The sequence below is a fragment of the Magnolia sinica genome, chromosome 12 (genome assembly GCF_029962835.1).
Source record: "Magnolia sinica isolate HGM2019 chromosome 12, MsV1, whole genome shotgun sequence".
NCBI classification, from domain to species: domain Eukaryota; kingdom Viridiplantae; phylum Streptophyta; class Magnoliopsida; order Magnoliales; family Magnoliaceae; genus Magnolia; species Magnolia sinica.
In genome coordinates this window covers 61,835,004-61,860,784 of record NC_080584.1, presented here as the reverse complement: position 1 = coordinate 61,860,784, position 25,781 = coordinate 61,835,004, and the positions used below count along the sequence as shown (strand labels likewise).

Below are 25,781 nucleotides of genomic sequence, written 5' to 3'. Positions count from 1 at the left end.
GTGAAATGCGCATTAATCACCCCTGGTGAGGAGTCTCGAATACGAGACCTCCTCCGTGGGCCGCAACCACCCCGAGTGTGCCCCTGCATCCCACAAGCGACCCCACTTGTGCCCAATGTGAAAATGGTCCTGCATGAATCACCCTCAGTGAAGAGTCTCGAACCCGAGACCTCCCGCTCTTATACCAATTTGATGCAGGACAATCAACCACTTGCTCTAAAAGCTCGAACTGCTAGAGTATGGCGAATTAATCCCTTATCTCATAGCCCAGGCCCCACATCTCATGGGTTTTAGGACCTCAGCCGAACCCCGTTCGTGAACTCCAAATCACATGGGCCGCCCACCCCGAGTGTGTCCCCGCATCCCACGGGCTAACTCGCTCAAGCCCGATGTGAAATGCGCATTAATCACCCCTGGTGAGGAGTCTCAAACACAAGACCTCCTCCGTAGGCCGCACCCACCCCGAATGTGCCCCTGCATCCCACAAGCGACCCCACTCGTGCCCAGTGTGAATATGCTCCTGCATTAATCACCCTCGGTGAAGAGTCTCGAACCCGAGACCTCCCGCTCTGATACCAATTTGATGTAGGACAATCAACCACTTGCTCTAAAAGCTCGAACTGTTAGAGTATGGCGAATTAATCCCTTTATCTTATAGCCCAGGCCCCACATCTCATGGGTTTTAGGACCTCGGCCGAACCCCCTTCGTGGACTCCAAATCACATGGGCCGCCCACCCCGAGTGTCCCCGCATCCCACGGGCTACCCCACTCGAGCCCGATGTGAAATGCATATTAATCACCCCTGGTGAGGAGTCTCGAACACGAGACCTCCTCCGTGGGCCACACCCACCCCGAGTGTGCCCCTGCATCCCACAAGCGACTCCACTCGTGCCCAGTGTCAAAATGATCCTGCATTAGTAGGGAGATTGAGAAGGATGCCCATAGAATTCAAGCTAGGTGGAAGAGATGGAGATGTGCCTTTGGAGTTTTATGTAATCATCATGTAACACTCAAACTGAAAGGGATATTTCATAATATAGCTATAAGACCAGCCATACATTATGGGGCAAAATGTTGGGTAGTTACGAAACAACATGTTCATAGGATGAGAATAGTTGACATGAGGATGTTGAGATGGATGAGTGGCAAGATGAGGAAAGATAGTATTAGAAATGAACGCATTCAAGGAAACTTAAAAGTAGCACCAATAGGTAATAAGATGAGGGAAAGTAAATTTACATGATTTGGTCATGTCTAATAGAGATCACGAACAACACTGGTTTGAAGGAGTGAGCAGGTACAAGTTGAAGTCTCTCAAAAGAGGGCAAGGGGAAGGCCCAAAAGGACATCGGTGGAAGTAATAACAAAATACTTGATGACCTATGGTCTAACCGAAGTTATGGCCCTTGACAAAGTGACTGATTGAATAGGATTAATGTAGCTGACCCCGATTAGTTGGGATAAGGCTAGATGATGATGATAAGTGCTAGTGCATGAGGTTCTTGAGCAAAACTTAAAATCTCAAACAAATGAAAATAGATTAATATCATTAGTATCTTGGCAGCAAGGAGGAAAATATCATTCGTTCCTGGAAAGAAAGAAAATGATATAAAGATAATTAGAAGGGATAAAAAGTATTAGGACACAAATGTGGCTTCAAAAATGAGAAAACGAAAATTATTAAAATGGTTCCCAATGAGAACTGTATGATTCTAATCAAGCAGAATGTGAAATGGAGTTGACATCTTACTGTTAGCATGTTCTATAAATTTAACAAGTGCTTCCCGACGTGAGGATCCTGAGCTCTCTCCAGTACATAGTAAGGTATGAAACAATTCCCACTCAGCCTCCGCACATAATTTGCTACAAAAGGTTGGCAATTCAACATTACTCACAAGCATGTCAAATTACGTACCTAGAATTAAATGAAAGAAAAATAGGCATCAATCACTACACCAAATTAAAGAATGTAGCCAAGCTCAGACAAATTACATTTGGGAAACAATGTCATGGGGTGTATCCTCCATGTAGAAATTATTGGGTCCTGATGTGTCACACCACGGATGTCTCCTAATACACCTATTTTGTACAAGCAGGCTAATGATCAATGATCGAGAGTGTTGATCTGATGAGGCCCAGTCATGGGGGATATCTAAAAGATCTTCCAAATTAGAGGATCCTGAGCCATCCAATGTTCAGCCATGTTTTACTGACCATTGTTGTCCATTTCCATTAATTTTCTACCAAGGATGCCCGAATAGCAAATTGCCACTCCTCTTGAATCCTGCCCTACTCTCGCTTAGTACTTTCTGGAACCAAGCTTTTATCTCCGCCAACTCCCTATCACCACCATCATCACATCCCTTTCATTTGTCAATTTTGATCTAGATATTCAGCTATTTATAAGTTACAAATTTTATTAAATGAATCTTACCCAATCAAAATTGAAGGGAAATTTTTATAGGATTGCTTTAAGACCAGTCATGATTTATGGTAGAGAATGTTACACAATCAAGGAACAACATGTTCATAAGATGAGTGTAGCTGAAATGAGAATGATGAGATGAATGAGTTGCAAGAAGCGGATGGATAAAATTAGATGAACAAAGATGAGAGAATTTAGGAGTAAAACTAATAGGTAAATAATATGAGAAGTCGACTTGGATGCTTTTGCCATATGCAACAGAGACCAAAAACTGCACTAGTATGAAGTGAGTTGGTTCAAGTTGAAGGCTCTAAAAGCGCAAAGAGAAGCCTAAAAGGATGTCGATAGGCAGTCAAATGGGCCCAACCACCTGGTCCAAATGTTAAGCTGGCCCAGTCAACATGCAGGCCACTGTTGGCAATTTATTTGATGCTAACGTTGGCGTGAACTGCATGATTAGTGGATCACCTCCATCTTTAGGCCAGGTTATCTACACAATGTGGTCCACTTGATGCATGGGTATAGTGTCACACACAAGTGCCATTTTGAAATGATTTGCTGCTTTTTGAAGTGTGCAAGTGCATGTGAGCTTTAGCAGAACTATAGAACAGAAACATGCTGTGTTACCAACATCTATCTTTCATTTACTAAGGTAGGAAATAACATCAGTATCCATAGAAACTTACTGACAGTAAAGCAACAGAAATTACATTTAACCATAACAAATTCTCATACAAATCCAGAAAGCTACAATCTCTTTGTGGAAGCCAACTATCAAAAACAACACTCAAAATTTTTTATTTGAGAGATAACAGAGACTTTCATTAAAAGGAGAAAAAAGAAGCAACCGGCCCGCTGAGAAAGCGGATCAGTTAACTCCACACAAAAGCACATTGCAATCTTTTAGAGAGATAACAATAGAAGCCCATTTGAAAATATAAAACTGAACCCTTTGCACAATGGACTCCCGCCCTTTAGATTCCCCTCTAAAACATCTCCTATTCCTCTCTTCCTACACCATCCACCGAATAGCCGCAAGGGATAATCTCCAAATTATAGATTTCTGCTTTCCAAAGGAAACGCCATGCCAGGCCTTTAGCAGCTGAACTTTATGGTGAATACACTTAAAATATAAACCCTTGCTCAGAAGTTTCTTGTTGCCTTGACTTCTATGCTTTCGCTATTGCTTACCCTGTAATTATAGTTAACATGGCTCCATTTCTCTATAACTAGAATCAGTCTTTATAGGATTACATGGATTGAATACAATAGACATATGATATGTTGGCAAGAAAGACAGTAGCATGTGAAAGTTCACAATCACATGCATCCCATGAATGGAAACTTCACCAAGAAGCAATGTGTGACATGCATCGACTGAACCCAAGCGCAGTTAAAGGAGTGGAATTTATGTCCAGTGAGCAGCCCATTGTAGAACTTTTTCCAAGAATCATAAGAATTCTTGCTTTGGATATGATTGACAAAACGGAATAGTAATGCCAACCACAAATAGTTGGGAGTTGGGACAAGGCTATAATGATGGGTTGAACACAATAATGAAAATTTGCACATGAGGCGCGCATATTTATTAGCTTTGTTCACCTGCAGTAATGTTCTTGCTCACACCCTCCAGGACATGGAATGACCGAAGGGAATGTAAACTGCTTAGAGTGAGGCAAAGCCAAGCTACCATTTACTAGCACCTCCAAGACCCCTTTTGGTACAAGATTGTTGTTCTTCATATTACTTGAAGAACATGACTGTACACTGTCATAGTTCGCCATGAGAGTATTATCTTCTTCATCCGATAATTCAACTGGACAAGCCTCTTCTAAAGAATGTGAAGATGTCTCATGATCATGTGCTGTATTTGCTGGTAATCCCAGAGATTGCAAATAGAGTTTCCTACCAATCTGAAGTTCTATTGAACCAATATAACAAAAACAGTAGCTACAAACAACGCAGTCAACCTGCAAAACATGAGAAATTAGTGAGCGATATGTATATATGAGAGGCCAATGTAAGAAGAGTGAGACTAAACCACTGCATGACCTCCACACTTGTTGGATGGCGGTTACTCATCCACCATACACGTGGGACATGGCATATATGTATTTCAATGCCAACCACCAAAATAGTCAGCCCCACTGTGGGTGCAGCAAAGCCCAAAAATCACACCGAGTGACTGATCTTAACCACACATCCAATTAATTTGGACATTTGACCATTTTCCTCTTAGGTGTGTGTTGGCTGCAAATTGGATGGCTACAAACATCCAATAAGTGCGATTTCAGGACACAATACATCCTCATTAGAACCGAGCGACCATGTATGCCACATGTACAGTGGATGAGGCATCACCATCAAGAAATAACAGAGAAAACATATAGAAGTCTAGCCAAAGAATATGAAGAAACTGCAAATTCCAAAGAAAGAACGGAAAAAATGAAAGATTAGATAGAGATAAAAGCAAAAACATGGTCATTGGCACAACCTTATTCGAACTGCGTTGAGCACCAACAAGCATTTGGTCCCTAAAAACCAACTCCCCCTCTTTGAATTCCAAGCTTGCATGGACAGCTCCAGTTGCCAATCCAAATTGAAGATATCACAATTCATGAGAAGTACAATAAAAGTGAATAGACAGTGCAAATAGATTTTGCTAAGGGAGTGTTTGGGTTGAGGGTATACTATAGAAAGCAAATAATTTTCCTTTGATTTGACATTTCCCTTTTTTTCTCTCTTTTTCATTTTTCCTTTGGAAAGGCTTTCATTTGACATTTTTCTCTGTTTGATAAACATAAAAGGAGAAGGAAATCAATTTCCTTTGCTAAGTAAGGGAGTAAAACTTTTTTTTCAAAATATCAATTGATGGTAAAAGGGGTTTCTGTATGATGTGACTCTTTTAGTGCAAAATTAGAAGGAAAAATGTTTCCCTTTGAAAATTGAAATTCAAACCAGATGGTTTCTGTAGTAAAATGAACAGGTGCAAAGGTTTTCCTTCCCCCAACGTCAATCTCACTTTACCATCCGCTTATGTCACACTTGTACTTTCCCTTGCCTTCCCTAGTTTACCATCAATCCAAACACACCCTAATAGATCACAAAATGTAAAAGATAATCCTCAACATTGAAAAGGCAAAGTATGATCTACGAATTGTTTCTAGCATCAATCGTAATGCCTTTTCTAACTTTTCCAATTTATCCTGTTTTCTCACACATTAGTAATTGAGCACAAAACTTTTTAGACCCAGTCTGCAAAAAACCATAATCTTCAGCAAAGCATTGGAATGCAGCCGCAATACACTATAACAGAACTGTACTATATAGTATATACTGTACCGAAGCGGGTTGGACGTCATAAAAATTATTGGGTGTACACAAATATATATATATATATATATATATATATATATATATATATATGGGGGTACTATCATCGAACAGATTCTAGGCGATACACTAAGATCATATGCATATGCATCATTTCTTGCATTTGCATTTTCAAGCATGAGAATATTATCCATGTATGGAAATGTTATGAATTAGTTTATAGACTGGCAAAGCATGACCATCCATAAGCATGCACATAGCTATTGTACACTTAGCATATACATGCATGCTGTAATTCAGTCCAAATCGCACCCAACTATAGATAGGACACGCCTCAAAATGGCCACATGGACATATACTGCTGAACTAGACCCTGGCTATTTTACATTTTAACCATACACTTGATGGCCGCTGACTGGATATTTCAGATCATTCGTTCAGTGTGATCTTTGGCTTATGAGACCCATCTACAGTTTGGTGCCAATTTCAGCATCCTGAGCTGAGGAATCATATGATACACAGCCTATGTGTTTGCTCAATATACACAGATTTTCAGTTCTGAAAACTGGGACCCACAGTTCAGCAGTCCGGACAATTGGTATATTGCCTCGCACTGCTAGTGGACTACTCCCCAAAAATTTCCCAGTTCGGTATATCCCAGCAACCAATCCTGGAACTTTTGATCAGCTGAATGTGGACCTTTGTTGCATTTCTCTTCTTAACTATCCATTTGTGGACCACAAATCAAATGGTTAGGATTGTCTCATTGAGGAGAGTTTTATGGCTTGGATTATAAAACCATGAGTCTCACTTTTCAGAACCAAAAACACACAGATAACAAGCAAACAATGTTGCATTTGTGGACTACCCCCCAAAAATTTCCCAGATCGGTATATCCCAGCAACCAATCTTGGAACTTTTGATCAACTGAATGTGGACCATTGTTGCATTTCTCTTCTCGACTATCCATTTGTGGACCACAAATCGAATGGTTAGGATTGTCTCATTGAGGAGAGTTTTATGGCTTGGATTATAAAACCACGAGTCTTACTTTTCAGAACCAAAAACACGCAGATAACATGCAAACAATTCCTCTTTCACAATATGTTCAGGACCATCCCTGAGATATACGGCATGAAACATTATATCATGGAGCCAACCTACAAATGGCTCGGTTTACATGATGGTGGGCCGCACCTGTGCCATTTCTGGGCCAATTAAAACAAATGATGTTCCTCTCAATCAAGCATTATATAATCACTCTTCGCAACATATTATCGTGTGGAGTAAACATCATTAGGCATTCAAAATTTACGGCAAAAAGAAGTGAATATCTACACCAACTATTACTGCTAAACACACCCATCATTTCTACACTTGGTTATAAAACCCTATAAAATCTTTACCATAGTATAACCAAAAACAGAAAAGATGGGCGTATTAAGCAAACGGTGGATAAAATTAGTAGAAAGAGAAGATACCCTTTCCATGTTCTTCACTCTGCTTAATTTCAAGACCACGACATCGCCTTTTTGTAATAAGCTGGTCATAGTAGTCCTGTATCAAAAATAAGGGTGAGAATGTCAACTTATGTCACAGGCAACCAAATTGATATTTACACCTGCCTTTTTATATACTTGCACCCCATTTTTTAAGCACATTGAAAAGGGGTATGTGTATAAAAACAGAGGGAGCGTTTGGAAAATAAAAATACAAGAGAAAGGTGTTGTTGGAGATGGAATGCCTGAGAAGATAGAGGAGACGGAGTTGCGAGCAGGGCTGCAATTATATCTGAGTACTCCTTGTCCAAAGGGCAGATTGTACTCGCCATCCGTTTTCAGAGAGAGAGAGAGAGAGAGAGAGGAGGGAGGGAAGGTTTTGAAAATCCTTCGAGAGCACGGGGGAGAATGGAAGAGGAAGCTTGCCACACGAACTCTCCAGCTATACAAGAGATGATTAATGTGGTCGGTACATGGATAAAGAGAAGAGATCATCATTTGCTTCTCAAGTGTAGAGCTTGAATCGACAACGAAAGATAAAATCTCTAAAAACAAGAAATGAACTTCGATATTATTGAATTAAGTAATGTTTACATCCTATACAATTGCATTATATAAGCAAAATATAAACTAGACCTTTGATTTGAAATACACACTTTCCCGAAATAGTATAAATTAACAAAAATAGTAATAAGTTGTCTAATCATTTCAAAACTCATAAAAAATCTGCAGATGAGTTAAACTCGAAGAGGTCGTTTGGCAGTGACGATTCGGAGGTATTTGGGGGTATTTAGAAGTTGTTGAGGTTTTTGGGGGCATTTGGAGGCTGGATTTGGGGTATTTGGGTTCCCCAAATCAGTGATTTTGAAAAATGCAATCCCCCTCTTGGACTGTTGCCACTCTCGTTTATAAAGGAGATATTCGCGGCGGTTAGACAGAGCTGTAGAGAAAGAGAGGTAGCAACCGGTGCATGGGAAGAGGGATAGAGAGAGAGCGGCTATGAGAGAGAGAGAGAGAGAGAGAGAGAGAGAGCTGACTTGATTACAAGCGTCGCACTTTTTGGCCGGAGAAGACGATGGTGTCGGGTAACAAGAGAGGGAAGCGGAAGAGGAGTGTGTTTTCGACGCGGATTGCCAGCGACCACGACTGGAGGAATTTCCTGCGGTCGGAACTTGGGTGGGCCCCACGGTGATGTTTGTGTCAAATCCACCCCGTTCATCTGTTTTGCCAGCTCGTTTTAGGATATTTACCCAAAAATGAGGAAAATATAAAACTCAAGTGGGCCACATGAGGGAAAATAAACGAGTATTGAATGCCCACCATTGTAACACGTGGGACCACGTTTTGGGCGGGCGCGGATTGGGTGCTACTGCCATGGGTGCACACGGATCGGTTTGGTCTGGTTCTAGAGTGAAACCGGACTGAACCATTCCTAACTGTTCTACCACTTTTGGAACCGGAACCAAACCGTTGGTACCTCGGAGCCAGATTGTGAAAAATGGTTAGGTTCCGGATCGGTTCCACGGTTTTGGCCTAAAAATCAGGTTGTTTCAGGTTTGAACTTGCCAACATCAATGCATAAGCTACAAATTTCTCATGAAAGAGAGAGAGAGAGAGAGAGAGAAAGAGAGAGAGAGAAATACAGAGAGGGCACCGCAGAGCTTGCGCAGGAGCTTAGGCAGGGGCTTAGGCTGCCAAAAACAGAAAATAGAGACGGAGAGAGAGAGAGAGAGAGGATAGAGGCGGCAGTCGGCGAGAAAGAGAGGGCAAGAGCAGCAGTCGGGTGAGAGAGATTAGATTAGGATTTTTTTTTGTTTTAAAGTCATATCTGGATCAAAGGTTCGGATCCAATGTTCAGATCAACGGTTAGGATCCACGATTTAGATCCACGGTTCGGATCAACGGTTCGGTTCACAGTTCGATTTGGTTCTACAGGGCCCTAAACCGAAACCGATTCGTATCCAACGGTTCTTGAAATTTTGGAACCGGAACCGGAACCGGTGTTATCTAAAACCGAACCAAACTGAACCGATCCAACGGTTCTGGTCTGGTTCCATGGTTCTACCGGTTCAATGTGCACCCCTAGCTACTACTACCCCCGCTAGGACGGACCGGCTTCCGTGGATCCCCTAATCCACCAAGGTGGGTGGGACCCCTGAGTGTGGGGCCCACCATAATGCATGTGACTACATCCACACCGTCCATCTTTATTGAAAGCTCATTTTATGGCATGATCCCAAAAATAAAGTAGATTCAAATTTTAGATGGACCGTAGTGGAGGATATAGTGGAAATTGACCATTAAAAACTTTTCGTGGGCCACCAAAGCTTTGGATGAAGATGATATTTGTGTAGTTTCTTCATCTAGCAGTTTGTGGGAACGGATTGGCTACTCCCCCTGCCACCAGCCAATAGCTGGTGGTCGGTGCTCTATGGGCCCCTCCATGATGTATGTGGTTCATCCATGCAGTCCATCTACTTTTCTAGATCATTTTATAGTATGAGAACAAAATTGAGGTATATCCCAATCTCAAATGGACCACATTATAGGAAACAGTGTTGAATGAACTTCAACCGTTAAAAACTTTTTGGTGCCCATAAAAGTTTTGGATCAATCCGATCTTTGTTTTTTCCCTTCATCTAGGTCAGTATGACCTGATCAACAGATTGGATGTCAAATAAACAGTAGAGTGGTCCTTGGGAGGATTTTAATGACGGATATCCAATCACTATTTTTTTCTTGTGGTGTGGTCCACCTAAGATTTATATTCCTATCATTTTTGGTATGAAGCCCTAAAATGATATGTAAAAATGGATGAACGGAATGGATGAATCACATACATCATGGTGAGGGCCACATAGCACCAACCACCCGCCACGAGGATGGTGGCAGGGGGAGTAGCCAATCCATTCCCGCTGTTTGTGACCTTATCAACAGGTTGGATGACAAATAAATATTCTGGTGGAATCCATGAAGTTTTTAATAATGGGGGTTCAATCTTGATTGTTTCATTTGGTGTAGTCCACCTAAGATTTGGGTCAGTTTAATTTTTTGGAATGTGTCGTTAAATGAGCTGTCAAAATAGTTGGATGGTGTGGATCTAAGTCATATACATCAGTGTGAGACCCCGGCTCCACCCAAGATGGTGCGGCCTTACCACGGGCCACCTTGATGTTTGTATTTAGTATCCACCTGATTCATTCGATATTGGGGGGAAATTGGTTGCTAACATGTACATTTTAAGCCCACTTTTGAAAGATTGAGCATGCTTAAATGAGTTGATTTTGATCTTATTTGAAAACTCGTTGAATCATTCTCCAAATGAGTCAAAGATCGCTCCTATTTAACTTGTAATGAGATAAATGTGGCAAATCTTATAGGATCGCACAAGATTTGAAATGGGAGTAAATGCGAACAATTTGTTAATGTCATTATAGACTTTAGGCCCACTTTTAAAAAGTCAAAACATATTCAAATGATATCATTTTAGTCATATTGAAAGTTTGTCGAATTATTTTTACAACGAGACCAAGATCACCCTGATTTGGCTTACAATAAGGGAGTTGTAATCATTCTCGTAAGATCACATGATAGTGGAAATGAGAATGAACACGAGTGTACTCGCATTCGCATTTACACTCCTTTCCAGCTAGGGCTGTACACGAACCAAGTTAGCTTGGTTAGCTTGCTCGACTTGACTCGAAAAAGCTTGGTTCGAAACCGAGTTCACACCGAGTCGAGTTGATTTTTTGTGCTCAAAAAAATTTCGAATCGAGTTCAAGCTTGCCTGAGCTTGACTCGACTCAGATCAAACCCCAACTCAAATTGAACTTGGATCGAACTAGTTTAGTGACTCGATTACTTTGATATTGATGTTGCTCACCAAGTGTTTGATGAAATGACTCAACGAAGTGTCGGCTGGTGACAATGAAGGTATGTATATGAAACAAACTCTTTTTTCTTGATTTTGATGTTGCCTACAAGGTGTTTGATGAAATCCTTGTAAAATTGTTGTTGTTATTTTATATACAGTAAGAATTTGAAGGTGTAGTCCATGTGTTTGTGAAAATGCTGCATAGGCAAACTCAGCTCGATTTTAGCTCGAACTAGGCTCGAACTGGCCCGAGTTGCTGACAGAGCCATATCAAGCCAAGTTTGAGCTGGGGTCAGCTAGTGGTTGTGCCGAGTCGAGCTTGTATGCCTCTATTTTCAGCATTAAATGATTCTACAAAATAGTCATAACTCCTTCGTCATTTATCGGATTGGAGCATTCTTGGGCTCATTATCTGTACCATGTTGAAATGAGATGAATTTAGTCTTATTTGAAAGCTTGTCGAATTATCTTTACAATAAGACCAAAAGCACCTCAATTTTACCTATAACAAGGGAATTATAACCATTTTCGTAAGATCGCATTCACATTTACACTCTCTTCCAACATTGAACGATCCCATAAAAAATGGCCTTAACTCCCTCGACATAGGTTCGATCAGAGCATTCTTGAGCTCATTATCTTTATGGTGTTCAAATGAGATGATTTTAGTCATATTTGAAAGTTTATCGAATTATCTTTACAATGAAACTAAGATCACCACAATTTGGCCTATAATAAGGGAGTTATAACCATTTCTGTGAGATTACATGATGCTAGAAATGAGAGTGAACATGAGTGTACTCGCATTCGTGTTTACACTCCTTTTCTAGCATCAAATGATCCCACAAAAATGATCATAACTCCCTTATCATAGGTCAGATCAGAGTGTTCTTGGCCTCATTAGAAAGATTATTTGATGAGCTTTCAAATATGATTAGAATTATCTCATTTGAATACTATTTGACCTTTTCAAAAGTAGACCTAAAGTCAATAGTGACATTCATAAACTATTTATTTTTGCTCTCATTTCTAGCATCACGTGATTTCATAAAAAAAAAAAAAAAAAAAGAGTCACAACTCTATTATTGGAGGTTAGATTGAGATGATCATGGACTCGTTAGAAAGTTGATTAAATGAGCTTTCAAATAGAACTAGAATAATCTCATTTAGACATCGTTTAACCTTTCAAAAGTAAGCTCATAGTTTAGCTTGCCAATATCTTCTTCACTCATATAAGCAAAATATTGTAGAAAGAAAATTAGCATGTCTTTTAAAAGTGGAGCTTTTGTGATTTATTTTCTTCTTCTTCTTCTTTTTTCCCTTCCATTTTGTGGTAAAAAACCCATCTGAGTACAACCTTTCGAAGAAAGAAGAATAAATAATCTTCTAAAAGTTAATTTTTTGCACTATGTTTTGATGTCAATTTTATTATTTTTTGTCCAAACAAATCCATTTAAGCATAACAAGTAAAAGGAGGAAGAATAACTTATTTTTATGAGGTGGGAGTTTGTGCCATAGATAGTAGTTGGTAAGCATAAATGATTGGCGAAAAGCAGTCGGAATGCTTGAAAGATCATCGAAATGTAGTGGCGAAAAAAGGTTTAAGTGTAGAAAAAAAGGCCTAGGGGTATTTTCATCTTGAAAAAATAAAAAGAAAAATAAAAAATGTTTTAAAAAGTGAGTGGATTTTAGAGCTCCCATGATACCTTGGGTGTATTTAGGAAGAAAACCCTTTTTTAATTCTAAAGTGCTTTTCTAAAGTGTAATTTAAATTGTGTATTGGTTTGAATTATAGATAGATACACTAAAATGAATAGCTTTTATTATCTTCAACATATGTGGTTTTACCTAACTTATAAAATTAGTCGACTCACTTGAGACTCGAAATTTCTCATTTTTAGAAAAAATAAAATCTTTCAAAAGACTTATTATAATAATTATTTAACATATTACACATGTATACAACTTTGGTATATTAAACGTGATTTGTTTTATCAAATTGATTATCCCGTGAATATATTGCACATTCCACCTTAGCATAAACTTAGGCTTTCAAACACAAATTTTGGATTTAACATCATTCTAATTATAAGCCACCAATTACAAATAAAGATTCGAAATCCCTTCAAATCAAGTGAAATTGTATTTGAATTCTACATATTTCAAATCCAAGGAACCTTTAAAGTATAAAAGAAAAAATGAAATGTTTTAAAAATATTAAATTTACTTGCAATTTTAATTAAACTCTTAAAATGATTAAAGTTTATAAAATCATATGGGCCAACGAGCCTTGGATGGTTAGCTAGGGAGTGGAGATTGCCGATGGCTTTCTCCATGAGGCTGGTGGCAGGGGGAGTAGCCAACTGGTTTCCAGTGACTCCCACCGTTGAAACCTTCATAGGCCCACATTAAAGTTAATTACCATCCAACCTATTTATAAAAGTCACGTAGACTTGGAAAAGCATTCAACGGTAGGCATTCAATCCTCACTCTTTCACGTGGAGTGACTCACTTGAGCTTTGGATCTCTCTCATTATTTCGCTCATGCTTTAAAATGAGCTTGAAGAGTGGATGAGCGGTGTGTAAAAAACACATACGTCACGGTGGGCCCCACAGAGTTGGGTCATCAGGCAATCCCCGTCCGAAAAAGTGGGGCCATTTGAAAGGCTAGCATAATATGCCCACTGATGCACAGATATGCTGCTACTGTACAAGTGGCACAATCATAACCGTCCAAATTGTGGGCTATACAGTAGATGGACTATGTTCCCACAGAAAACGGATTGGACGATCGTAGCCTCATATTGATATGTGCATTTGTCTGTTGATTTGGACCATTGGAGTGTTTTATTCCAACCGTCAATTTTTTTTTACCACAAGTCCAACTGTTTAATAACCCTTTCGATGATTTGTTGTGTTATGATGCATCAGCTCTCATCCCCACCGTTCTTACAGTTTGATTAAGGAATGCATACGCAAGTATCAAGATCGCATGGCTGCACTCTGCATTTCACTTTGGAAGTTTCATCTTCACATTCCGTTTAATCCCTATGATTTCAATGCAACGCTTCTTCAACGCCTGGCCTACCTGATGACGCCCCTGATGAATGGCTCAGAAACTGCTTTCCTCGTATTGTGTTCCTTCTTCATCATGCTAGTTTCAAGATGATGCACACCATTTGTTCGACGTTTGGGCTCAACGAGATTGAGTACTCTGCAGTGTACGTGTAAGCAGCAGTTGAAAAAGTAGGAGGGCAAAAGGTGTGACTTGATTGAAGAGATCTGCAGAAGAGTGAAGAGTGGGACTGCATGACAAGTGATTGTTTAAATGTCTAGAAGAAGAAGAAGAAGAGGAAGAAGAAGTAAAAGACTTGGCTGGTAAAACTATCCAATTTCTTTAGCTTTACGCATAAAATAAATTGGAAACCTCACTTATCCTGTTTCTCACTTTCAACAATGATAGTGAGAAATCTTTATCTCAGCTCTTTCTTGGGTGATTTACAATATTTTGAGGGTTTTTTCTTCTTTTTTTTTTTTCTAACAGGAAAATTCCTCGTAAATCCCAAATTTACCAAGGGATTCTGCCACGAATCGAAATACCTATTAGGGCCTATTTGGATGCCTGTAAGTTCTTTTAAGTTGTAAGTGACTTACCAGTAAGTCACTTACAAGTGAAAGTTACTTACAGGTAACCTGTTTGGATGTAAGTTGTAAGTCACTTATAGGTAAGTTAATTTTTCCGTTTAGATAACCTGTAAGTTACTTATAAGTAGAAAGTTGTATATTCACATCAAGCAGAGCTTAGATTAGAAAATTGTTCTAAAATGTTATAATCATATAAAAAAACATAGGATCAAATATGTTATTTTGTTAAGCCCATCAAGATGAATATTTAAGATAATTATTAAGCTAAACCAATCATCAAGTGGGCTATAAAAGTGAGCTCACGAATTCAAAATATTTATAATATGGAGTAATAACTCAATTTAAACATTGAGAATAAACTTCCTCAATGAAAAACTCGGCAACACAAGCAAGGTGGGCCTAAAATCCCTGATGGAGAAATGGTTGGGTGGAGTGGATATATAACACATCATCAAGGTGGGCCCACGGCAAGGGTAACACCCACTACTGTTGTGTTACCAGTAATGCAATCAGACTGCATACTGAGTTGCTGCTTTACTTTTATTACACAAAATTAAATTCAGTTGGACCCACTGTAAATGTATACAGTTTACCCAATCAGTCCATCTATTTTTTTCATCTACATGCAGAGGTCGAGCCATAAAATTAAGCATATCCAAAGCTCAAGTGGACCATACCACAGGAAACAGTGGAAATACTGATTTAGACTGTTGAAACCTTTCTAGTGCCCATAGTGATCTTAATTTGTCATCCAACATGTTCATGAGATCACAAACACTTGGATGAGGGGAAAAAAAATCAGCTTGATCCATAACTTCTGTAGCCCCCTAGAAATTTTCAACAGTATACACTCAATTCACACTATTTCCTGTGGTGTGGTCCACTTAATCTTTGGATATAGCTAATTTTTAGGATCGGGATTTAAAATTAAGTATTAAAATGGATGGACGGTGTGGATCAAATACATATATCATGGTGGATCCCACAGAGTTTACGCATTACTCAGCACTCAATCCCTTCCCGCATAATACTTAGCAGCGCACGAGTTGGCAAGATTTCTCTTGAGAACTTTTTGAGAACTCATCATATGTGACTTGAGTAGAAAATCTGAACGGTCCACGTGATGCAGAACCCCATGAAACTCCTATGAACTAACTTTTACTTTGATCTAAAACATTGGTGGGCCATGACAAAAGAAAACATTTTCCTACCTTGATTTGCATCTCTCTTTTATATGGCCCACAATAGTTTTAAATCAGGGTGAAAATTGGTCCTTGATGGTTTCATGGGATGCTGCATCACATGGACCGTTCGGATTAGAGGTCCATGACACGTGTGAACAAATGTGCACATGTGCAAGTGCGTATAAGTGAGCGTGCCCTATTGAGTAACGTGAAGCCACTACCGTTTTCAAAGAGAAAAAAGGGTTGATGAAACCCTACCGTTCTAGGAGGAGAAGAGACCGCAGAGAGGGAGGGAGAGAGATTGCAGGGAGGGAGGAGGAGAGAGCTTGGGATGGAGAGGCGAAACCTTCAATCCCCATTGGTGCGTTTATCCCTCTTCCACTCTTTTTAAAAATCCGACCGTTGAGCCTGTAAGTGACTTACAAGGAAGTGACTTCTCACCCCCACCCTCCTACAGTTTTTTGGTAGATTTGCCTATAAGTGACTTACAGGTTGTAAGTTACTTACAGGTGATTTTTCTCCCCCAAACACCACCTGTAAGTGACTTCCCTGTAAGTTACTTCCCACTTACCCAACTTCCAGGCATCCAAACAGGCCCTCAGTGTTTTTTTATAAGGAAATTACAAGTACCCTTGTTTATTGTTTTTCTTTGGGCCTGTTGGTTCATGTAAGTGGACCATCGTTATCATTTCCCAAGAATTCACTGCAATTTTACCTTATAAAATCTCAATCAGTACAATTTTACAATGTTAAAACAAATAATGGAAGAATGTCATTGTTGTGGTCAAATGTGACTGACATCATCAAACAAGTAAAGGAAATAGTAATTATTACCCATTTCATTCATTTACTAAGGTAATTGGAAAAATGAATATACCTTAGAAGTATTAAAATCAGGAAAATTTGGGGCCTAAATGGTTTTTGTTTGGGATCCAGCCTGTCAAATAGACACACTCAACCGTAGTAAATGCATGAACAAAAATATTTCTGATGGAATCCGTAGATGGGTTGCATATGCATTTTGATGTTTTTGATTGGTGTATATTATTTATTATGGTGTGACACACCTTATGCTTAGATTGATTAAATTTTTGGTTCTTTTGAACATAATGGCATATTACATCTAATGGACGGGTTAAATATCATAAAGATATCACGTGGGCCCCACAATTCTCCACTTCACCACATTCTGAAGAAAAAGGTGCACTGTGTGCCTTATGGGAATTTCACCACTCAAAAAGAACTAAATTTCAGTTATAGAGTCATTAGGTAAAATCATAATTTGTAAGGAATTTTGAGGTAAAAATCCCTATTTTAAAATCTACTAATATTTTTTAAAATCTCACGATGAAATGGTTAAGTGTATTTCGCGAGATTTTCAAAATCTCAATGATACTTGTCCCACCCAACAGAGTGATCTGGGCACTGAACCATCGGTCCACTAGGGTTGTCCTACCCCAGTAGAGTGATCTAGGTGCTGAACCATCGGTCCACTAGAACTGAAGAGCTTAATATATTATGAAAGAGATAAACTTCGATACTCAGGCAGGTATTGATGGTTGACACATAAACACATGCACTAAGAAAGTGTACAAGTAGCATAAAAGCAACTTAAGTTAAACCATTCAAATTATGGGCTACATTTAGATGAATCACAAACATTAATCGAAAAATAGTCAAACAGCCTGACTTCAACGAACAAATGTCCATTAATCATAGGATTGTATAATATCCACTGCTTGAATCAAAATAGAATGGTAGATTTATTCACTCTATCAATAACCAAGCTAGATCTAGTGTAGCATAAGAGGTTTGCCTTTTGTACCAGTTCCTATGGATTGATCAGTAAAATTCTTGAATGAGGCATTCAATTCCATAGATGAATGGGTTCTGCCTCCTTTTTTTGTTTACAAAGAGAATGAATCTTTTTATTGAAGGATAAGAAAAAAATCGGTCCGTATCTCCTGTGGGAATGATTTGGAAGATGCAAAAGGGTTTTGTACTAGAGTCTTGATTTATTAAAGGCCACATCTTTTACCTCGTACTCCAATAAGAAATTATCACATACAACTGTTTGTGTGGTGCAAATAGGAAATCTCTCCTCTACTAAATCAAAACAAATTTCATTATTATAGTTAAATTAAAAAAGATTCTTTGAAAATCTTCATTGAATTTGAATGTGAAATTCCCTATTGTACCATGTACCAATTGCATGTGATTTTTTTTTTTTCCTTCTCCAAATGTCTGCATACCCCACATGCACCTTTTTCACATGGCATCTAATCTGTGTATCAAGTGGACCCACTGTCTTCTATATAATCTGGCCGAAATAGCATGCCCATCCATGGATGGAATGAGGTTGACAGTACCATACATCAAAAGAGCAACTTAATACATTTCCTATATTTTATCCAATGAGGTAGTTGTTTACATCACAATGTATAAGAACTTAAGAAACTATTACAGGGAATAAAAATAGTGGAAAGCAAAATTGAAGATTTATCTAAACAGATAAGCAAAGAAAATAAGTAAAAGTAAATCTCCCAATTGAATTTCACAATGCTTAAACAGCTTATCCTGATACACTTTCCTGTGGGTGTGACCCAGACCTTAGGGTTCACCACTTCACCTCGATGTATGCATTGTATATACATGCTGTCCATCTGTTTTCTGACTTATTTTAGGGTATGGTCCAAAAAATGAAGCGGATAAAACAATCAGGTGGACCACACCAAAGGAAAGAGTAATTATTGACCATTAAAAACCTTTTGTGGGCCACAAAAGTTTTGGATCAAGCAGATATTTGTTTTTTTCCTTTCATCCAGGTCTATGTGACGTTATAAACAGGTTGGATGGTCAATAAAAATTGCAGTGAACCCTAAGAAGTTTTTAATGGTGGGTGTTCAATGAGCACTCTTTTCCTGTTGTGTGGTCCACCTGAAATTTGTATCTGCTTCATTTTTGGGACCATGCCCTAAAATAAACTGGAAAAACAGATGGATGGTGTCAACAAATACAATGCATACATCTAGGTGGGCCCTAGGGTCAGGGTCCCACCCACATCGCTCGTTCTAGGGTCGCAGCCAAGTCATGCTCTCATGTGCTACTGTGAACAGACATGGGCTGCACTTTTTTCTAGCTGCCATTTATATTCCTCAGTAGTCCTCCAATTGGGGGTAGGATCATCCCAGTGCTGTGACTTCCGGGTTATGGCACATGACTGCAGGGCCCAACGAAGTATGTGCTTCATTCCCCATTTGGAATTAAGAACCTGTGAATATCTTCCAAGAAACTGGGACGAGCGACAGACTGAGAATCCTTTTGTAACATTGGGCAATCACTCACTTCAATATGCTGCCATGGCAGTGCCTCCTTGCAAACATGTATTAATTCTTTAAGGCTAAAGAGTTTCAAAATCCCTAGCCTTGGAATTGCATTTCCCTCTTCCCTGATGATATCCGATGCTTGTCCATCTGCCACCTCCTTGGTTGTGACTATCTCCTCCATCTGAGAACAGTCTCTTACCTTGATCTCTTCAAGGTTCTTTAATTGCTGAAGAAGATCATAGGAGATGAGACTTTTCAACGGCTTACAATTGTCCACTTTTGTGGTTCTTAATTTCCCAAGGCTTTCTCCATTAAGTTTCGTTACTTCAACCTCCTTTTCTTCAAATATCGCCCACATGTTATAACAGGAGCTTACCTTGATCTTTTCAAGGTTTTCCAGCTGTGGAAGAAGATCATAAGCAATAAGACTAGTCAATGGACAGCCACCCACTCGCAATGCCCTTAATTTCCTGAGGCTTTTTCCATTCGGAACCACTCCTTCCCAAATGCAAGTCAAGTTCCCGAGCCAAACCAGGTCCAGTTCCTCCAAATTTGGTAATATGCTACCGTGTACATCTTCTCCTTTTATTACACTGGTGATCCCACGACAATCTGCAATCCGAACTAATTTTAGGGTTGCAAGATTGAAATTGCTCTTCTGAACTAATCCAGATATGCTGTTTAGGCCCTTACATGAACCCAACACTAGTGCAGTTGTGCTGCTCAACAACACGTCAGCCCCTTTCCCTGAGAGATCAACACCGCTCATAATTGTGCTTCTTTCATTGTTCCACATTGGCGAGTATTTCGAAACGTAGGTTCTTGGACCAATGCATATGTGGAATCTTCTCAACCATTTCAACCAACTGAAATCTAAGGCAAGACAAGCAATGCTGTGTATCCTGATGTAAAGAACAGACAAGAACCTGAGAGATGACAGTTCCTCAATCGTTGATCTTCCCTCATCAGCCTTCTGTTTGACATCCCAGATGTAAGCACTCAAAGACACGTCGAATACCTCCAAAATGGACAGCCTTGATACTGTACCGGCCTTAATTCTTTCTAAATTGAGTGTGCGAGATAGATACAATTGCTTTAGTTTATCCAATTGTCCTATCTCACTAGGCAGTTCGCTGATTTGGGTGCCAGAGAGATCAAGTGTTTGGAGTTCCGTGAGTCGTCCCATTGGTGGTAACTCTGATAGAAAAGTGCAATCTCTTAGAAAAATTGCACGAAGCTGTCTCAGTTCTGTAAGAGAAAGTGGCAATGATCTTATGGAAGTCTCACTTAAATTCAAGACTCTAAGTGCTTGCAACCCTGTAAAGAATCCTTCTAGGATTTCTTTGAGAGGATTGCTTTGTAAATGCAAAGTTGATAGCTGAGAGCATCCCACCATGCGATCTGGCAACCTTCTTATCTTGTTTTGGATGAATGAAGCTCTCTTCGTCGATTCCCACATGCCTTCCTCTGGCAGCTGATTCAATCCCATACGGATTGAACAAAGAACCTGCTTCCATCTTCGAGCGAGGATGCTATCCAGATGGCAACATTGCGGACAACGTCATGCATCTTTACTGTCCCCTCGTGTGTGCCATTGTCCAAGAGGCATGAGTCCTTGAGATTTTCAATCAAGGCAATCCCCCTATTTGATGCTGATTCAAAATTCTACCTCTCATCGATTAATCCCTCTGCTATCCAGTATTGTACAAGTTTGCTTGCTTTGATAGAGTAGTCTTCAGGGAATTAAGAGCAATACAAGAAGCATGGTTTGATGTTCTTACCTTGTAATGAGTCGTAACTCCACTTCAATGGAGAAAAGACCTCCTTTTCTATCCCTCTGATGGCTGGAACTGAGCTTCACAGTTCTTCCAAAGCATGCTTCCACAACTTGATCCTCGTCTTCCCCCTCATAGCCCTCCCTACAGTGATGATCGCCAGTGGCAAACCACTACATTCTCTAGCAACAGCTCTTGCAAGATCTCCTACCCTGACCAAATCAGTCATGTCTCCTGCATTTTGGCAAAACAACGTCCAAGCTTCTTCGTCGCTAAGAACTTCCACCCTGATGTCTTTATCCGTCTTCATCCCCCTACACACATCAAGAGATCGAGTGGTCAATATGATCTTAAAACCTTTGTGACCTTCCCCATGTGGTATACCCAATGCATCCAGATCGATTTTCTCCCAGACATCATCGAGAATCAAGAGGAATTTCTTCCCCTTCAATTCTGCGAACAACCGAATAGCAAGTTCCTGTATGGTTTCTCCCCTTCTCATCCTCACGTTCAATCTTTTAGCGACCTGCGATTGAACCCTCTTCATGTTGGAGTCCTTTGATACCGTCACCCATATGATAACATCAAAAGCTTGAGCTGAGGAAGAGCATTCAAGCATGTTGTTCAAGTTTTTTACTAGAGTAGTCTTGCCTACTCCTCCCATACCCCATATCCCAATATATCCGACTCGTTCATCCACCACAAGCTCCAAAATCCATTCTAGTGTATCAAGTGCCGCTCTCTGACCCATGATTGGTGCAACCGGGATCTCCTCAACTGCCCGTGCTCTGGGATTCCTCACCACCATCCCCATTGGAAAATTAGCTGAATCTATAGCTTCTTTCACATCCACGAGCTTTTCCACCGCTTCTTTGCTCAATCTATATCGCATACAACAATTTAGCCCACACCCACGTAGATTTTCTTCATTTGATGTGACTTCTTCCTCTATCAAATTCACTTTGATCTGGATTTCTTCGACATCTTTCAACCACTCTTTAACTTCCGCAATTGGTAGCCTCCCTTCTTTATCGGCGGATTCAAGCTCTTCATTTATGGTGGTTTTCAGATTCACAGGTCGTTTCATGTACCGGTCGAGTTCTTCCACGTTAGATCGGAATTTGATGAATATGGTGGCCTTGGAGAATATGAAGCCACAGAGGTATTTTCTTGCAGGATTATAGAACCTAAGTTTCCATGGCCATTTCTCTCCTGCAACGGTCGACAATCGATCGGTCAACAACAAAGAGAATTAGAGAAGAAGGAGATTTCAAGGAAAGCAAGCAAAGAGTGTTGGAGATTAGAGATTGGAGGAGGAAACCAAGATCAATGGTATGATTTTTGGACTTTACCCAACTAGCTAATTGACTTCATTGGAAATATCGTGCTTAGTTTTATCATATAATTTAATTCCTGACCAGTGAAAACAAGCAATGCATTGGTTTTTCTTGTGAGGGTGGGTCGCTCATCAGGTGGGTACCACTTGTAATGGACAGTGGAGAGAGCTAGGTTGAGAAGGGGAGAGCTATTTCAGATTATGTACAGGTTTCAGTCCCTGAGGATTCGACCTCGGTCTCACCAAGTTTATTACTACATCACAACCCTATACTTGGGAAGTGAACATTGAGCACAAGATTTAAGCCAGCATGTTGAAAATAAAGGTATTTTATTTTAATTAAAGGTGAAGAATAGTTAGGATTTTCACCTCCTCTAAGCACATCCTTAACACATGACGTCACCTATGTGCAGGCTTCAAAAGATAGTCTAGATTGAGCAAGGTAGAGAACCTTGACCTGAGCTTCCTCTCCTTCAAGGAAAGCATCCTACCATATTGGGGTACCCTTTCATTCCTCAAGAGTATGTCTCTAGCGGACAATTCGTTCAGAGTTCCAGACAAGTTTTGAAATGTTGTCATGATTGGGCAACTTAATTAGAGCATCTAGGCCTAAGTGGGAATGGCTTCAATAGAAGCATTATACCGTATTTGGGTGCAATCTCATCCCTTGGGAGCTTTGATTTGCGCTGGATTAATTTGGAAGGATCCTTGTCCTCTAAATGTAAGTTGATTAATTGTAAAGAAATTAAATCAAAATTGATAACATCAATCATATGTCTAAACTCCCCGTTTAATTCTTTTATTATTTATTTTTTAATTTTTTGCATTTTGGATTTGGGAAATAATTGGATCAATGGGTCCCTAGATCTCCAAGTTAAGAGCACTTAGATCTTACTGATAGATCTCCAAGGAAGTTGTGAGTCTTTCACATGCACCTCAAGATGGCATTTGAGAATTCACATTCTAAGAGGCTTTTTGTGATATAATTCTTGCGTCCAGTAGTAGGAGAAAATAAAATTACATATTTTTGTCATATTATTCTCGCCACATGGGAAAAGAAGCACAGGTGGGACATGCCACAAGAAACATTGGGGACCGAATGCCCGCTGTCAACTTCATTGTGGCCCATAGAAGTTTTGGATCAGAATGCTATTTGTGCTTTCCCTACATCCTAATGGGAATCACCTTATGAATGGATTGGATGGAATGTAAATATCAGCATGGACCTCAGGGAGGCTTCAATGGTCAATGTTTTCATTCCCATTGTTTTTTGTGGTGTGGCTCACTTGAATTTTAGATCTGCCACATTTTTTGAGTCACATCCTAACATGACCTTGCAAAACTAATGGAGAATACGGATTTCAGATGGACATCATGGTGGGCCTCACAGAGCTTTGGGTTGCACGGGCTCTGTCTAACAAGGATTGACACAACTCACCTCTGTCAAAGCAGGGCGGCAGTGCATGGCTAGGTCTCTCCTTGTAACCCGGGGTTACAGGATTCTTGCAACCCAATGTCTGTGGTGCCCACCGTGACATTTGTGTTATCCACTGCATCCGTCCATTTCATTGGTTCATTTTAGGACATGAGCCCAAACACAATGGAGGTCCCAAACTAAGTAGGCCGCACCTCACAAAACAGTAGCGATGGAAATGCCACCATTGAAACCTTATTGGGCCACGTGCTCTTTATATCCCATCAACCTGTTCATAAGTAGAATCCGTCAAGATGTAGGAAAAACACAAAAAATCAGCCTGATCCAGAGCCTCTAACAATGGGCATTTCTATCTTCATTGTCCTTAGGAGTAACCCACCTGAGTTTTGGATCTTCCTCGTATTTGGGTTCATGTCCTAAAATGAGCTATCTAAATGGATGGACGGACTAGATATAACAAAAACATCATGGTTGGCCTCTATGTTACCGAAGCTCAGAGATAAGTTGTGTTCAATTGGAAACGTTGATAACCCTTGCTACACTCAGGGCAAGAAAGAACAAGCTTTATGTGGCTCACCATGCTTTATATGTAAAACCCTCTCCATCATTTAGGTGACGCCCTTTATTTTCACCATACATACAAAAGATTTTCCCAAACATAATTACTTTAGGCCTAAAAAATGGTTAATGCTAAAGTTTCTCCAAAAACCTTATATTCACACGGTGTTGCACGCTTGAGTTTCACAGAATTTTGTGTTTTCTCTTCATCTTAGTAAGTTACACCTATTAATATGTTTGATTAAAGTGTGTGTGTGTGTGTATATATATATATATATATATATATATATATAGAGAGAGAGAGAGAGAGAGAGAGAGAGAGAGAGAGAGAGAGAGAGAGAGAGAGAGAGAGAGAGAGACACCCCTTGGTGGCCCACACACAAACATCCGGTTGTTGTCCCATCACTGTGGTTCTAGATGGTATGGCCCACCGAAATTGTGTATCTGGCCGATCTTTTGCTCTTAGGTCCAAACATCAAGGATAACCTGATTGATAGAGTAGAGGTTCCATATAAAGCTTGAAAAGCCCCACAGGACTGCAGATTGTCCTCCTAATTCAAAGTGATGTGAATCTCCTATTTCCTACTTCCCATGACACCGCCCGGGTGCAACAAAAATGTGGACCCACTGCGACATCTCAATGCCATTCTGTTTTGCCAGCTGATCCGAGGACATGAGGGCAAAATTAGGCAAATCCAAAACTTAAGTGGACCACACCACAAGAAATGGTAGGGGTAGAAATGCTCACCTGAATTTTGTAGTGATACGAGTAATTACATTGTTCATTTTTGTAGCTTTGTGCAATCATGAGAATCTCCAAGGGGTCAATGAATTGGAAGGGAGCATTCCTCCATGTCTCAGCAACTTGCCATCTCTCTAATTACTTGATCTCTCTAGGAATAGACTCAGTGGGCAAATCTCCTCATCTATCATCTCCCGCCTCACAATGCTCCACTTCCTTTTTCTCTCTTCCAACGTCTGTAGATTGACCGGGCTAATTCCTCGTCAGCTAATTGAGCTCTACACCTTATCTACTTTCATGGTGGCCCACAATAACTTAACCGGTAGGACACCAGACATGAAGGGGCAATTTGGCACATTTGGAGAAACCCGCTACGTAGGCAATCCTCTACAACAGACATGAAGGGGCAAATGAGCTCATCGCATTAAGTTTTAGGTCCCTGACATACAGAGGGATGTGATGATGTCAATCACCATCCTCCATGGAATATCTATTCTGAATCCATGGAGCTCTCTAGATTCCTCACAGAGCTTCCTCGAATCGAGCGGATAAAAGTAGAAATAATTTCTAATAAATTTGAAATAAATTTAATGATGATAGAAAATGAAATTACAATCCTTTAAATAATGAGCTCAAACTTAGGATAGA

The 25,781-nt window shown here is 39.9% G+C and overlaps 2 protein-coding genes, 1 long non-coding RNA gene and 1 pseudogene across 3 annotated transcripts; 1 reads left to right on the top strand and 3 right to left on the bottom strand.

Annotated features, from left to right (window-relative positions):
• Nucleotides 1-16,320, bottom strand: part of LOC131220128 (histone-lysine N-methyltransferase ATXR2-like) — a 45,391-nt pseudogene extending 29,071 nt beyond the window's left edge.
• A 2,887-nt stretch (nucleotides 16,321-19,207) lies between these two features.
• On the bottom strand, nucleotides 19,208-20,776 carry LOC131220127 (probable disease resistance protein At4g27220). Its single transcript, XM_058215098.1, has one exon. The coding sequence runs from the start codon at nucleotides 20,774-20,776 to the stop codon at nucleotides 19,208-19,210; it is 1,569 nt and encodes a 522-aa protein (XP_058071081.1).
• Nucleotides 20,777-21,144: 368 nt separating this feature from the next.
• On the bottom strand, nucleotides 21,145-22,149 carry LOC131220125 (disease resistance protein At4g27190-like). Its single transcript, XM_058215097.1, has one exon. The coding sequence runs from the start codon at nucleotides 22,147-22,149 to the stop codon at nucleotides 21,145-21,147; it is 1,005 nt and encodes a 334-aa protein (XP_058071080.1).
• Nucleotides 22,150-22,685: 536 nt separating this feature from the next.
• LOC131220568 (uncharacterized) lies at nucleotides 22,686-23,221 on the top strand. The gene is made up of 2 exons (XR_009158690.1): nucleotides 22,686-22,723; nucleotides 22,812-23,221. It is a non-coding gene; the product is annotated as an uncharacterized LOC131220568 (long non-coding RNA).
• The last annotated feature ends 2,560 nt before the right edge of the window (nucleotides 23,222-25,781 follow it).